This window comes from Suillus paluster, assembly GCF_016628075.1.
Source record: "Suillus paluster strain FC165 chromosome Unknown EDB91scaffold_36, whole genome shotgun sequence".
NCBI classification, from domain to species: Eukaryota; Fungi; Basidiomycota; class Agaricomycetes; order Boletales; family Suillaceae; genus Suillus; species Suillus paluster.
Window position 1 is genome coordinate 203,058 of NW_024537596.1, and position 15,139 is coordinate 218,196.

Genomic DNA, 15,139 nt, shown 5'->3' on the forward strand with positions numbered 1-15,139 from the left:
ATCAGCTTCGCTCCTTACGAATCTGAACCCCTCTTTCCGCAGGTACTCATCCAGCGTCTGGTTCCACTCATACCCCACCTGCTTCAACCCATAAATCGCTTTCTCCAGCTTCCACACCCAGTCCGGATGTTCAGGGTCTTCGAAACCAGCCGGTTGCTTGAGGTAGATGTCCTCCTTGAGGTCAGCATTGAGGAAGGCGGTATGTACGTCCATCTGGTCCAGTTCAAGGTCGAATTTCGCCGCGAGGGCGAGGAGAATACAAACTGTGTCGTACTTGGCGACGGCCGCGAACGTTTCTGTATAGTCGATCCCCTCAACTTGCGTGTATCCCTGCGCGACGAAGCGTGCCTTGTGACGGGTGATGTTGCCTTCTTCGTCAGTCTTTACCGTGAACACCCATCTTGAACCAATCGCTTTGTGTCCTTCTGGGAGCGGCATGAGTTTGTGTGTTTTGAGGTCCTGCATTGACTGTAGCTCGGATTTGCAGGCGTCTGACCATTGAGGCCACTCTGGTAATGACCGAGCTTTGTTGATGGTTTCGGGTATGACTACGTTTGAGCGTTTGGGAGGTTCGGCAGGTCTGGGAGGTTTGGTAGCTGTGTGCATTGCGGATTCGGTACTGTCGTTGTCGTGCTGACTGGCTGAGGACTCTGGTACATATGTCCAGCATTCGGCAACAGGAACTCGTCGTGTTGGTATGGCCATTGTGCTGGTGCCAGAGGGTGCAATATGGCCTGCTTGTACCGGTTGGCATGAACGAGTGCTGCGACGAGGCGGAATATTCAATGGAGGTGCAGGGGGAGGAGGTACTGGAGGTTGCTGTGGGATAGGCAGTGTTACCTGTTCAGTTGGGTCAGGTGTTACTGGCAGATCGTTCTGGTCAGGTGGGTCGTCATGCTCTCCCACTGACACCTGTGGTACGCAGTCAGCAGGGGTCGATAGAGGTGGCTCACCAGCCTGCACTCCCACTGATTGAGAGACACCTCCCACCGATGAAGTGACAGCAGGGAGATCCGTCGAGTCACGAAGGAGAGGAGCGAGGGGTGAGGAAGCAGGATCCCCATAGAACACATATTCGTCGAAGTGGACATGATGGGAACGCACGACGCATTTGGTAGAGGGATCCCAGAGAGTGTAGCCTGCATTCCGTACATGGCCAAGTAGGAAGCAGCGACGAGAGACGAAGTTGTACTTGCGGCGGGTGTCCTCTGGTATGTGCGCATAGGCAAGGCAACCGAATGGGCGAAGGTAGCCGACGTCCGGCTTGCGACCATAGAACACCTCAAATGGTGTGCGACCAGCGAGAGATGAGGAAGGGAGCATGTTCTTGATGTGGGCTGAGTTCAGAATTGCCCAGCCCCAGAACGAACGCGGGAAGCCACTCAGGTGGTGTGAACTGAGTGCATGAGTGACAATGGTTTGGTGCCCGCGTTCCGCGACACCGTTTTGCTGGGGAGTCCAGGGCATGGTGGTTTCGTGCTCAATACCATGTTCCCCAAGGTAGGTCAGAAATTCCCTCGACATGTACTCGCCTCCATTGTCACTGCGAAGCCACCTGACACACCCCCCAGATTGCGTCTCTATCCAGGGCATAAAGTGCTGGAAACGATCAAAGACTTTGGATTTGGCACGCATTAGATAGACCACTGAGTACCTCGTGTAGTCATCAGTGAATACCACAAAATAGTGGTCACCGGTAGAGGAAGTGATGTTGACTGGTCCCCAGATGTCGGAGTGAATGAGGTCGGCTGTCGCTTTAGCGCGGCGTGCAACGGCAGGAAAGGGAAGTCATTTATGTTTTCCCATAACACAGGACACACAGTGTATCGTGTCGGCGCCGTCGATGTGATGATGCAGCGTGGTCTTGTCGATGTTCATTCCACTGACGTGTCCCATGGCCTTCATAATGGTCGAAAAACCAGCATGCCCAAGATGACAATGCCACGTATTGAGAGATGGAGGTGTAGCCTTTGTGAGCATCGCGTGTGCAGGGGTGGAATAAGCCATGTGGTATGTCGCATCTAGCAGATATAATCCGCCTTTCTGGTGCACGTGGGCGATGTACAGCCCATTGCCATCGTTAGAGCGCAGTGTTCCCCCTTTGGAGGTTGTCGTGAAGGATATACGAGCAGAGGCGAGGGTGGAGACCGAAATGAGTGTGCAACGTAGATTGGGGACATGTAGGAACTCGAGCTCGTGTTCCGTCAACGAATCACCAAACCGGAGAACAAGCTTCACTTTACCCCATCCTGGAGCTAACACCACATGCTCATCAGCTAACGTCACACGGATAGGTTCACGCAGTTTCACATAGTGAGAAAAGCATGATATTTCAGGCTCCATATGAGCCGTTGAGGCAGAGTCTACGTGGAAGGATCCAGCCGGTAAAGTAAGGGCTGATGAGATATTGGCTGAGTGATCCTTTAGCGTAAGGATGAATGGAAGTGGTGTGATAGACTCGTCAGTTGGGTCTGGCAGGGAGGACACCGTGTCAGCGGTGGTAGCGGCAGGGGAGGAAGGACTAGGTGCTGACTTTGGAGTCTTGTCGTCCTTGGAGAGCCGTGCACGGCACTGTACCCAGACATGACTGGCCTTTTGACAGTGGCCGCATTTAGGTCGCCATCCTACTATCCAGCCATCCCCTTTCGTCTCATCAAATCCTTTCGGTGGGACACGATCGCTGGTCTTGGGGTTGGAGGAGTTTCCTCCTCGGTGTCCAGAGAGCATGGCCACGTGGTCACTGCCACTGGTCCCAGCGCGGTGCAATTCCTGAGTCTTCAGGCGATTCACAACATCGCTGAAGTCTAGCAAAGTGTCGCTGTTGACGAGGGTTTGACGAAGGGGGTCGTAATAGTCAGGTAGGGTGCGCAATAGAACGTGCACGAAGATTGCATCCGGGATCTTGTACTCGTCCTTTGCCGCAGTTGTAACGACACTGGTGGTGGAGGGTGCGACTGTGGTGACAGAGAGAGCTGCAAGGTCTGATTTCAGCACGGTAAGGGTTTGCATGGTTTGGGTGATGGAGGCACTGTCATGCGCCTTGGGAATGGTGAACAGGCGGTCCAGGTATTGATTGAATCGAATAGCTTTTTGGGGAAGGTACTTCTTCTCTAGAGCAATCCACGCCACGTGCAGATCATCTATATCGCGGAGGTGGACAAAGTCCTGTGCATCAATTGCCATCGACAGAGCGCTGAGAGTGAGGAGTCAGCGTTGCTTGTAGACTCGTACTTGCTCGTCGTGTTTCTCTGCACGAATAATGTTTTGATCCACGTCCGTGAGTGTGGCTGGAGGTGATGGTTCTGTCTCGTCGCCGTTGATATATGGCCATAGTCCAATGCCGCCGGACCACATCTTAAAGCCAGTGGCCCATTGAGAGTAGTTGGATCCGTCGAGGGTGAGCTTCTCATGCGGATATCGTTCAGTTTTGGGAAGGGAGTCAGGAGACGACATGGTAGTGTCAGAGCCGAGTGGTTATCGGCGAGAGAATGAGAGATTTCGAGGAGAAGATGTCGCTACCCTTTAGTCAGGGCTCATAACCTGTTAAAGAGCGAGAACTAAGGTAGCGTGAGTCTCAGTCAATGGTAGAAAGACTCTATTCGTGTAAACTAACCTAAGGTAGCGTGAGTCTGTAGGACCGCTAGTAAGTATCATGTATAGTATAATATGAATGGTATGCGCACCTCAGTCAATGGTAGAAAGACTGAGGTGCGAGTATAGCGTCTAGCCATCCTTAAATAGAAAAGAGAAAATGGTCAGTAACTAGGGTGGATGACGTCCAGTGACACTGGCAGCTAAGGTACATAGAACTGGAACAGTTAGATATATTTATCTGGAACCGGCTCGGTGCTCTGACGGATCACCTCTCAACAAGATCTCGAGAACTTAGTTGATACAGACGGTCCGATCATAACTTACTTACCTTGTGAAGCAAGGTCTATTGGCAATTTGACGTAGAAAAAAATACCTCTTTGCGAAGCAAAGCCAATGTCAGCTCGAATCCGCTGTCTGGATGTCAATATTGGCTGATGTTAACAGCAGTGCCAGCACTACCATTTGAATCGGTATTCTAAAGTGCGAGGTGTAGTAATACACATGACAGTCGAGTTCAATCAGTAAATCATGAAAGTCGAGGTAAATAACAACTGAATACTAACCAGCTGGTGAGCAGGCGAAAAGTTCGGCAGGCACAAAAGGGGGCGGGCGGGCGAGAAAGATGTGTGGGAAGCTCAGAGAGTGGGAATTAGATGGGTGTGCTAACTGTCCACGGAAAATTGTGGAGCAAGCTGGCCGACAAATATGCTCGAGTGACAAAATTGATCACCTTCCAATATCGCCAGTCAAGACAGCACGCTGCGGGCGCGGTCATAAAAGGCATGATGAAAGTAGTTTCTGAGCTCATCCGTACGCAACTACAGCAATCTGCCAGATAAAATACTGGTCGATACAGTACAACCTGGATATCCGCGCAGAGGTCAAAACAGCGGCTTCTCAAAGTCCTTGTCTGTTGTAGTCTCCCCTAGCCAGACTAATGAAAACTCGTGTCTGTATGCGAGGAGGAAAATTCTGTAGACCGCGAAGATTCAATGTTATGTTAGATCACAGGAAACACAAATATTAATGCTCACCTCGAACGTCGAAATTTGATCAATAGAACTAATCAACCGAAAATCCACGTTCGAGTAAAGTCAGATGCAGATTGGGTAAATTCAAAGATGAGGTGCCGGTATGGCATCTAGAAGGAACGTGTGAATGGCAGGAGCAAAGGGCGTAAAATATCTTGTATATGACGTGCGTTTCATTCCTTTCCACGTCCCTCTTTCTATGGTTGTATGATGATATGTAGCCACATACGTATATCAACACGCCTGGTTTATATATACAAGGAAACTCGACGACACAGCTCGTTCCATGTTCAATCCATTGGCACTTGAGCTCAATATGTACTCCTACAACCCATCCACCACTGTGGTCCATGCCCAATCAACTTTGTCATGAAATCCATCTGTCCCTGCGTCGGACGCTCTTCAAAGGAGTCTTCTTCGTCCGAGCACACAGAGAGGACGACAACGGTGTCAATTTGAATGTTCATGAGTTCTTCGTCATCGAGTTCATCGTCGTAATCACCATCATATACAGCGATCCAGTAAGGAGGCACCGAGCCACCCTTGGGATTGAAACAAGTTTTGCGTCCTAAACTGCAGATGGACGACAAATCCGCAATGAGTTTGTATGCTCGCGTCGCGGCAATGTCCTCATAGTCTTTGGCATTGCGATCGGGCAACTCATCTGCTGGCCAGTTTTGTTCCGCAAACTGGATAAGCCATTCACGAGAGACTGCATATCCGTAGAACTGAAGATGAGACTGCCTTTTGGGACGGACAAGCTTGAAGGGTCGTCGTCTGATGGAATCCCCGGTATGTTCTGCGGTCGCGATCTTATGGCCGTTAGAAACAAAACAACTGACAAGAGAAAACATATACCTTTAAGGCATCAAACGACTTCGAGAGGAGAGAAGACATGGTCTTGACAAAGAAGCAAGGATAACTTCTGCTAAGTTTTGTGGGGCTTGCAGTGGTATTCAACGTGAGGAATCGATGAGACTGAGTACTAAGGCCTGAGGTCCGTATTTATGGGGTTACCGTCACACAGCCACATATGAAGTTGTGGACAATTCATGACTTGTAATCTTAATATCGAGCGCGCTGATCCTCAATTGTTGAAAAAAACAGTGGGACATCTACTGGCAGGGGACTCTTCATGTCCACCGAATCCGTCACTGTCCAGTGATACTTATCTGGGCATCAATGGACAATTCCCGAATGGAGGATCCACAGAATAGTCAAGCTGTATAGTGAGTGCGGTATAAAGGTTCGACCCTGATGACGAGGACAGAAAACATTCCCAGCCTTCGAAGTGCAGAGTCATTGACAATGAATGTCGTTCCACTTTCCTGGAAGCTACGACCTGCGCACTCCGGATGCTGCATCATACCGCGTTGCCAATCGGGCACCTCTGCACACCCCCGATGTTGCACCATATCATGCTGCCAATCCCGCCCTTCTGCGCACTCCAGATGCTGCATCATACCGTGCTGCTGATTGACCACCTCTGTGCGCATGTGCTCCACTTCTAGTACCTCCGACATCAAATAATTCAAATCACCTCCTACCGTTCCGCCGACCTTCATTCTCCTCAATCACCCAGCCTGTGCTCCACTCCCCTAGTGCCTACAAATCTAGGGCAGTCTCGACTACCACACGAGTCAAACATCAGACCACTGGTGCAGCACCAGTGCCTTTGCTACCTCCTTGGGTCGGTGGGTCTGGCACAGCGTCGTCCTCTAGCAGATCTCGCACTGTGTCTTCTGGACCGTCCATGAGACCGTCGATCTCTACTACTGAGTTTTCCCCTTCGTTCCCAAAGACGACTGGATATCGTAACGATACTGTGCTTGCGAATAGTAGCGTGCGTGCAATATCACACCACACTACTGGGAAGAAACCACTTCCCCACCATCAGCACGGCCAGCAGCCACCCGTTCTTCACTTTCCACAGCACCCCATGATGAAGGACGTAGCATTGATCAATGCAGTGACGGTTGCAGGTTGAGATCACACAGAGTTCCGGTGGTACCCAGTATGGGTTATCGCAATCAAGGACTGGATGTTTGCCAATTCAAATACCGCTACAGTAGCGTGCAACCTGGCACCGCAATACGTCCTGGAGCACACTACCAAACCCATCGCGCTGTCCCCTGGGTCGGTGGCAAAGCCCAAGAAAACGAGGGTTGTTCCCGATTTTGCTCAGGTCCTGCAGTATGTGCAGACGTCCAGCAATGGTTCCCACATCCGCGATATTCAAAAGGTGGTTCTGTTGGTGGAGAACAAGCCCAAAATAAGAAGAAAAGAACTTCTCGATGGGGAGTCCCCTTTCGATGATTCCAGTGATCAAGTTCGCAAGCAAGCGGCCTATGCCTTCGTGGCCGACCCCAGCCTTCGCGCGATTGGCACCATCCTCGCATTTGGGGCGCGTTGGAAATATGTTGAGATCGACCGTCCACAGAACACGGTTTTGAATACGTGGGTAGAGACTGGGGACAAGATGTATGGTCGACGCAAGCAACCACTGATAGAGGTCGTGCCAGAAGAATTGCGGAGATTAAGTGTTCTGAAAGACAACTTTTTTGAGTTGCTCGACCCTGAGGGACTGTCAGCTCGGGCTTTCGAGATCATAGCACGACGAATTAAGATACGGGAGAGGGAAATTTGGAATCTATGATCTCTAGTTGTATTACTACCTGTACAGGATTTCAATGTTTCACTCTTGCATTGAAATGCAAGCAATAACCTTCAATTGCAATTTGGGAAAACTCTTGAGTGCGTTGTTGCAGCGCGCAAATATTCGGTGTACTACTATTTACACAGTCCCTAGTTTTTACATATTTCATCCAGACATGGACGGGAAGGTGATATTGATTGGTGGGCATCCGAAAGCCGCAAACCTCCTCAGATCTGGAGCTACAAACCCCACGCCCCTATCCTGGATGTTATTACAGCCTACCGTTGGTTTTAGCGGCTTACTGTTACGACACTGACATGGCAATACTACCGATAAGGATGCTAAGTTGCTCACTAAGAGTAGATTTTCACAAACTCCATCAAAAACTTCTTCTGCGCATGGACAACAACCTTGACGTGATCGAGGGAAAGCGGTTCCTTTCTGTGTCCTGTCATGAGTAACAGGGAAGCAAACACACGCAATAACACTTACGCAGAGAGTTCTAATGCCTGGGCAGCCCAGACAAGGTTCTTAATGGTTCGTCCTGGAAACTGTATTTAATATCCAATGCTAGGCAAGGTGGCAAGGGCATGCTCAGTGCTGACCGTCATCAGTAAATTCGCACAATCCTTGTGCTCGCTTGTTTCAAAAATTGAGACTTAATTTCACTTGTTCACTTGTGCCAAGTAACCAAGGAGGCGCATGTCGCACAAAAGCTGAAAAGTAGTATAAGAGCACAAGTTGAACACACGAACATGAAAAGTAACTGACAAACGACAAAGTTGGCAAGTATAAAATTGTGTAGTCAATGATACCGTGCTACAAAGTAGTAGGCTGCCCGCACCAATACTACTAGTACCTCATCCCTGACCGGCAGATTGATCTGCATGATGCTAACTAGTACATTAGGCCTGGGGCTTGCTTCCTCCGAGTCTGCGCAATAAGACAAGTACCGATAGTGTCACTGGCAGCATCCTGGAGCCTTGAGAATCTTGGCGAAGTACTGAGCACCCTCGACCTTGAACATGGCCTCAGGCCCTCGAAGTAAGGTTTGTCGAGAGGGGGGAGATGCTAGGTGTAATTAGATGATCTGGCCATTAGCAACGGACTGAGGATTGAATTGAGGACTAACCTGAATGTTCTGCCATAAGGCAGCAATGTCATGTGCAGCGGTCATGATGCTATCTCAAAGGCATGGTGATCGGCGTATTTGTTGACGTAGAACGAGCGGAAAGCATCATAGGAGTGATAATACTTGAGGGAATCGGGAATGAAATCGGAACCGTAGACAGGGATTAGATGTGCTGCACGGTAGACTGTATCAATATGAATCACGGCGAGGTTTGGGGAGTCGTCGTCATGAACACTGGGATGCACTATCCACATGCCAGTGTCCTCGTCAGCACAGTCGCCGACCTTGTCAAACCAATGAACGAGAGCGCAGGGATATAATTCCCAGTCATGTTTGAATGAAAAGAAGGACTTGATTCTTGCAACTTCAAGTCCTTGCATCCCTTCAGTGCCCGGATTGGTGTTGATGAACATGCAATCGTTACGGGCGTAGACATTCCGCCAGAGTGGACACGCACGAATCTGTTCACATCGCATGCCACCAATGCCGCTCGGATCACTGGGGGCATAGAACGTCGCAGCAGCAGAATTGAAGACGTAGAGTTTGCCCTCATGTCAAGGGCAGCTGGCAGCAGGTACATCTTCGGGGTCTCGGGGATCATTAGGGAAGAGTTGGGAGAAAAGGAAGTATCGGATGAGGCGTCGGAGGTGTGGAACGTCAACCTCCACTGCTAATTCTGCTACCGTCCGTGCCCGTTTACGTTCTGTGAAAATCATGATGAGTATTGAGAACAATTATATCACAATATCACTCACGGGGGGTCTTTGCGAGCTGCACAAAAGCAAGTACAGTCGGACCATCAACAGCTTCACCATCATCAATGCCGTCTTCTGTTGGCAGTACAACAGGAGGAGCACCTGCCAGCGCCGGTGGTTGATCTTCGTGCCCTACAACCGTAAATAAGTATGCGAGAAGACAATTAGATATGGAAGTACTTATGGAGAGCGGCCACAGCTCGTGATAACACTGAGCCAACGAGCATCCCTCGTGTCGCGAAGTCTACACGAGACGCTGCGAGCTTGTCAAGGCGTTGGTTGGTCAAAAGCATTTGACCGAGGGTGTTGTTCTTGCTGGACCACCGCCAGGGATTCTTCACAGCTTTGATATGCTTGGATTCCGTGATTGACGAACATAATCCGTTCGGGGCACCAAAGAGTCGGATCATGTCTGCATAATGGCACATTGAGTGCTGGCGAGGGAGCGAGAAGTGAGAGACTGTGCCCATGGTTTCAAATATCTGGCGATAGCGGTGAAACTGAACCAATGCATCTTGAATTTGAAGCATGGTACCTTCGGTAACGATGTTGCGCCGAACAAGATAGCAAAATTCTAATAGTGTGCGAAACGCACGCACCATATCTCGAGGTACGTGGCCTTCGATAGCCGGAAGGAATACCTTCATGAGTGATTTTGAATCGTCACCCGTCCACTGTTTGAAGTCGCGGCCTTCAGGGAATCGCCGGAGGCAAGCGAACAATGCTACAGCAGCAATTCTGACTTTTTATTAGACAATATCATTAAACTAATTAGACGTCACGTACCTGCGATCTACGTCGCTCATGATCTCGTCTCCTCGTTTGGTCCCGTGTGTGATTCTAAGGTACTTTACTACCCAGTCCACGAGATGGTCCTTGAAAGCGCCTTTGATCAGTTGGTGGAGGAGATCAAAGGACAGCAATTGATAAATATCGGCCCGGGGGAAGTCGTTTGTGAATGGCTGCATAAAATAGATTAGTATGTAATTAGAGAGCAGGTGGTTCCACTCACGACGACAACACTTATGATACCATACTCATGCCATAATGTATCTGAATGCACATTCTCGTGTATCATTAGGTCGGTGTGTTCCCGACAGCGATGCATACCGCTGCTGTCAAGGTTTGTTCAAATTGCGAGACATCTACAATAATTGTCAGTAGAAGTAGTGAGTGATTGCAAGTTCGAATACTCACTTTGGGCACCAATTTTTAACAGTGCAGGACAGCACCAGTTGCTCCTCGTAGTCTGTGATGTAGGGTCCCAGACCGTATATGACACGTCAAAAATGACCGTCTGGACAGCGCACGACCTCGTAATCGGTCATCACAGGCTTGAGACTGGCGAGAATTAGGGAGAGCGAGCGGTGGAACAACTGGCGACGAAATGTATGAAATGTGTCGTCATGAGTATATTTCCTATTAGCTGTAGCATAGATCAGATGAAGGGCGATGAGATTTCAAATGTTAACACGTACTTTTGGGTATAGAGAGGAAACCAATGACGACGAGAGCATCGCAGTGTGCATGCCGCACATTGTTATGTACATTACCAATTGATGCATACAACGGATAGTACTCATTGTTGCCTGTACCGACAGAGACAGTAGTCTTGTTGCTACCGAGAATGATCAGAATGAACATCGATCCATGCATATTGCAATCATTTGATATGTCATCCTGACAAGACATTAGTTATGACTGAGTTATAACAACGAATCAAATACTTACAGCCTGCTGCCATGCCCAGTCTCCAGAGCCCCTTCAGTGAATTCACCCATCTCAGACGGGCAGCTGGGTGTGACAATGTACCAATAGAGACGGGCCACCCGGTGCCGGCCCATGGCAATAATTGTACCGTGTTAGACAAGTGGGCCGAGGGGGTGGAGTGTCCAAGGCAAACGGATGGGCCGGGTGTATATAGTATAGATGGTAGTATAGCAATGTACTATATAGGAAATTATGAATAGTAGTAGTGAATCCAGTGTGTGATAGATGAGTGGGCCGGAGGAATGGAGTGCAATATAGACGAGTGGGCCGGGGAACTGGGGTGTGATGGAGATGAGTGGGCCGGTAAATGAGGTGCAATGGAGATGAGTGGGCCGGTACATAAGGTGCAATGAAGACGAGGGGGCCAGAGAATAGGGTGCAATTGAGATGAGTGGGCCGGTATAGCAGGTGCAATGGAGACGGGTGGGCCGGTATAGCAGGTGCAATGGAGATGGGTGGGCCGGTAAATAAGGTGCAATTAAGACGAGTGGGCCGGTATAGCAGGTGCAATGGAGACGGGTGGGCCGGTAAAGGAGGTGCAATGAGGACGAGTCGGCCGGTGTTATTGGGTGCGATGAAGACGAGTCGGCCGGTGATATGGGGTGCAATGAAGACGAGCTGGCCGGTGATATGGGGTGCAATGAAGATGAGTGGGCCGGTGATATGGGGTGCAATGAAGACGGGTGGGCCGGCATTATAGGGCGCAATGGAGATGGGTGGGCCGGTGATATAGGGTGCAATGAAGACGAGTGGGCCGGTGATATGGGGTGCAATGAAGACGGGTGGGCCGGCATGATAGGGTGCAATGGAGACGGGTGGGCCGGTATTATGGGGTGCAACAACGACTGGTATTTATGTAACCGGTTGCTTGTGGTAACATAGCACTCAATCCGGCGATTCCACCGGTGGTCTGATCATGTAAAATGGTTAAGATTTGACAAAGTTATGAGCCCTACAAGGGAAAGCCATAAATTTAGAGGATATTATGATATATTGTATCTAGACCATTGCAACCGGTATTTTTTGACCGGTATTTACATGACCGGTTGCTTGTGGTAACATAGCACTCAATCCGGTGATTCCACCGGTGGTCTGACCATGTAACATAGTTAAGATTTGACAAAGTTAGGAGCCTTACAAGAGAAAGTCACAAAGTCAGAGGATATATCATATCTAGACCATTGTGACCGGGATTTTTCAACCGGTAGTTATGTGACCAGTTGCTTGTGGTGACATAGCACTCAGTCCGGTGATTCCACCGGTGGCCTGACCATGTAAAATGGTTAAGATTTGACAAAGTTATGAGTCTTACAACAAGAGAAAGTGACAATTTCAGAGGATATATCATGTCTAGACCATTGTGTCCGGTATTTATGTGACCGGTTGTTTATAGTAAAACATAGCACTCAATCTGGTGATTCCACTGGTGGTCTGACCATGTAAAATGGTTAAGATTTGACAAAGTTATGAGCCCTACAAGAGAAAGCCATAAATTTAGAGGATATTATGATGTATTGTATCTAGACCATTGCAACCGGTATTTTTTGACCGGTATTTATGTGACCGGTTGCTTGTGGTAATGTAGCACTCAATCCGGTGATTCCACCGGTGGTCTGACCATGTAAAATGGTTAAGATTTGACAAAGTTATGAGCCTTACAACAAGAGAAAGTGACAATTTCAGAGGATATATATCATGTCTAGACCATTGTGACCGGTATTTATGTGACCGGTTGTTTCTAGTAACAGTACTCAATCCGGTGATTTCACCGGTGGTCTGATCATGTAAAATGGTTAATATTTGACAAAGTTATGAGTGCTACAAGAAAAAGTCACAAATTCACTGGCAGAGGATATATGATATCTAGACCATTGTGACCGGGATTTTTCAACCGGAAGTTATGTGACCGGTTGCTTGTGGTAACATAGCACTCAATCCGGCGATTCCACCGGTGGTCTGATCATGTAAAATGGTCAAGATTTGACAAAGTTATGAGTGCTACAAGAAAAAGTCACAAAGTCAGAGGATATATGATATCTAGACCATTGTGACCGGGATTTTTCAACCGGAAGTTATGTGACCGGTTGCTTGTGGTAACATAGCACTCAATCCGGTGATTTTACCGGTGGTCTGATCATGTAAAATGGTCAAGATTTGACAAAATTATGAGCCCTACAAGAGAAAGTCATGAATTTAGAGGATATGTGATATCTACAGTATTGTGACCAGGATTTTTCAACCGGTAGTTATGTGACTGGTTGCTTGTGGTAACATAGCACTCAATCTGGTGATTCCACCGGTGGTCTGACCATGCAAAATCATTAAGATCTGACAAACTTATGAGCCTTTGCTAGAACACTCTCCTATCAAAGGGGCAAAATGGAATCCCCTGATTGAGTGCTACATTACCACAAGCAACCGGTTGCAAAAATACTGATTACAATGGTCCAGATATAAGCTGATACAACACTGTATCCTTTGAATTTATGACTTGGTCTTATAAGGCTCAGAACTCTGTCAAATCTTAACCATTTTACATGATCAGACTACCGGTGGAATCACCAGATTGAGTACTATATTACTGCAAGCAACTGTTCACAAAAATACCGGTCACAATGGTCTAGATATAACATCCTCTAAATCTGTGGCTTTATCTTGTAAGGCTCATAAGTTTGTCAGATCTTAATGATTTTGCATGGTCAGACCACCGGTGGAATCACCGGATTGAGTGCTATGTTACCACAAGCAACCGGTCATGTAAATACCGGTCAAAAAATACCGGTTGCAATGGTCTAGATACAATATATCATAATATCCTCTAAATTTATGGCTTTCCCTTGTAGGGCTCATAACTTTGTCAAATCTTAACCATTTTACATGATCAGACCACCGGTGGAATCGCCGGATTGAGTGCTATGTTACCACAAGCAACCGGTTACATAAATACCGGTCGTTGTTGCACCCTACTATTCATAATTTCCTATATAGTACATTGCTATACTACCATCTATACTATATACACCCGGCCCATCTGTTTGCCTTGGACACTCCACCCCCTCGGCCCACTTGTCTAACACGGTACAATTATTGCCATGGGCCGGCACCGGGTGGCCCATCTCTATCGGCACATTGTCACACCCGGCTGCCCGTCTGAGATGGGTATATGTTACTGCATTATGTGGTCTCCAGACATAAAGTCTTTCCATTGACGTGTGTTATCCGACGCGTCATACTCTCGGAACGGCACATAGTCAATCTCACCCTTGTAGGTAGGGTTTGCTAGCATATTATGCGCCATCAAGCGGGGGTCCCTATACCAGACTTCATATTCATTGTCCATCCATGGCGGGACATTATCCTCAGAGCGTTCCCTGCGTACTGAACTGAGAGACATTGCCAGGGGACATTGCCAAGTTCGGCGGCATCGATGACCTTGTGTAGATCCTTGTGATCGACGAACGGAGGGGAGTCGTCGTGTTTTGCCAGCGTCGCAGCCATTAAATCGAACAAGAAATCCAAAGCTGCGTGAGACATATGACATTGTTTGAACGTGAATTCCGCTGTTGCGAATTCTACGTCATTGCGATACGGGCTCCAATCATGAGGAGACTTTGGTGGTGGAAGAGTTGGTGGCATGCCGGGTGGCAGAAACACACCGTCAGCCGTGCACGGTCGTCCTGAGAACATACTTAAGTTAAAAACACAAACCACAGACTGGAATGTACTTGCCATTGAGGAGCGAGTGGTACGTGTGATAGTATTGCCCACTCGCATCCATGAATTCTGCCTCTGGGGGGTTTGGATCCTCATCACCAGCCATTGGAACAGGTGATGACTGCGGCGGCAGTGAGAGCTCTGGAGGTGGTGGTGAGAAATTGGGAGGTGGCGGCGAGAAGTCTGGAGGTGGCGGCGAGAAATCTGGTGGGGGAGGTGAAACATCACGAGGTGGAGATGGTAACTGGTGCGGTAGGGGAAGATCCTCAAGGGGCAGTCCTAAAGCAGGCGCAACATTGTGATTTGGGTGGACTGCACCCATATGTTGAGTGCGGCCTGAACGGTTTCGAAACCAGCGCATACAGCCAGGAAATTGACATTCAAGCTGAAAGATGTTGTGAGTAGGGCAGATACTAGGCATAGTATTGGGTAGTATGGTGAATGCGAAGGGATAAATAACATTGCGCTGAGAAATTGCCGGTGATTT

The 15,139-nt window shown here is 48.6% G+C and overlaps 4 protein-coding genes across 4 annotated transcripts; 1 reads left to right on the forward strand and 3 right to left on the reverse strand.

The window, feature by feature from the left end:
* Nucleotides 1-4,895: 4,895 nt before the first annotated feature.
* EDB91DRAFT_1141104 (uncharacterized protein) lies at nt 4,896-5,854 on the reverse strand. Its single transcript, XM_041318990.1, has 2 exons — nt 5,491-5,854; nt 4,896-5,417 (listed from the first exon to the last, which is right to left on the reverse strand). Exons 1-2 carry the CDS (start codon nt 5,520-5,522, stop codon nt 4,937-4,939), a joined length of 513 nt encoding a protein of 170 aa, XP_041175907.1. The 5' UTR covers nt 5,523-5,854; the 3' UTR covers nt 4,896-4,936.
* A 777-nt stretch (nt 5,855-6,631) lies between these two features.
* Nucleotides 6,632-7,362, forward strand: EDB91DRAFT_1141106 (uncharacterized protein). Its single transcript, XM_041318991.1, is given in 2 exon segments — nt 6,632-6,655; nt 6,669-7,362. 2 exon segments carry the CDS (start codon nt 6,642-6,644, stop codon nt 7,279-7,281), a joined length of 627 nt encoding a protein of 208 aa, XP_041175908.1. The 5' UTR covers nt 6,632-6,641; the 3' UTR covers nt 7,282-7,362.
* Nucleotides 7,363-8,454: 1,092 nt separating this feature from the next.
* EDB91DRAFT_1347909 (uncharacterized protein) lies at nt 8,455-11,414 on the reverse strand (the record flags this gene model as incomplete). Its single annotated transcript, XM_041325944.1, has 12 exons — nt 10,981-11,414; nt 10,900-10,930; nt 10,647-10,848; nt 10,479-10,594; nt 10,366-10,417; nt 10,279-10,313; nt 10,181-10,234; nt 9,955-10,130; nt 9,419-9,906; nt 9,169-9,300; nt 8,992-9,116; nt 8,455-8,961 (listed from the first exon to the last, which is right to left on the reverse strand). The coding sequence occupies exons 1-12, from the start codon at nt 11,010-11,012 to the stop codon at nt 8,455-8,457; spliced, it is 1,950 nt and encodes a 649-aa protein (XP_041175909.1). The 5' UTR covers nt 11,013-11,414.
* Nucleotides 11,415-14,104: 2,690 nt separating this feature from the next.
* EDB91DRAFT_1249762 (uncharacterized protein) lies at nt 14,105-14,974 on the reverse strand (the record flags this gene model as incomplete). The annotated part of the gene is made up of 3 exons (XM_041323134.1): nt 14,105-14,249; nt 14,318-14,615; nt 14,647-14,974. The coding sequence occupies 3 exons, from the start codon at nt 14,972-14,974 to the stop codon at nt 14,105-14,107; spliced, it is 771 nt and encodes a 256-aa protein (XP_041175910.1).
* Nucleotides 14,975-15,139: the final 165 nt, after the last annotated feature.

Coding starts and splice junctions, on each gene's coding strand:
- EDB91DRAFT_1141104 (XM_041318990.1), bottom strand. CDS start 5,522: ATGTCTTCTCTCCTCTCGAAGTCGTTTGATGC. Junction 5,418..5,490: donor CTCTCGAAGTCGTTTGATGC/CTTAAAGGTATA, acceptor CGCAGAACATAC/CGGGGATTCCATCAGACGAC.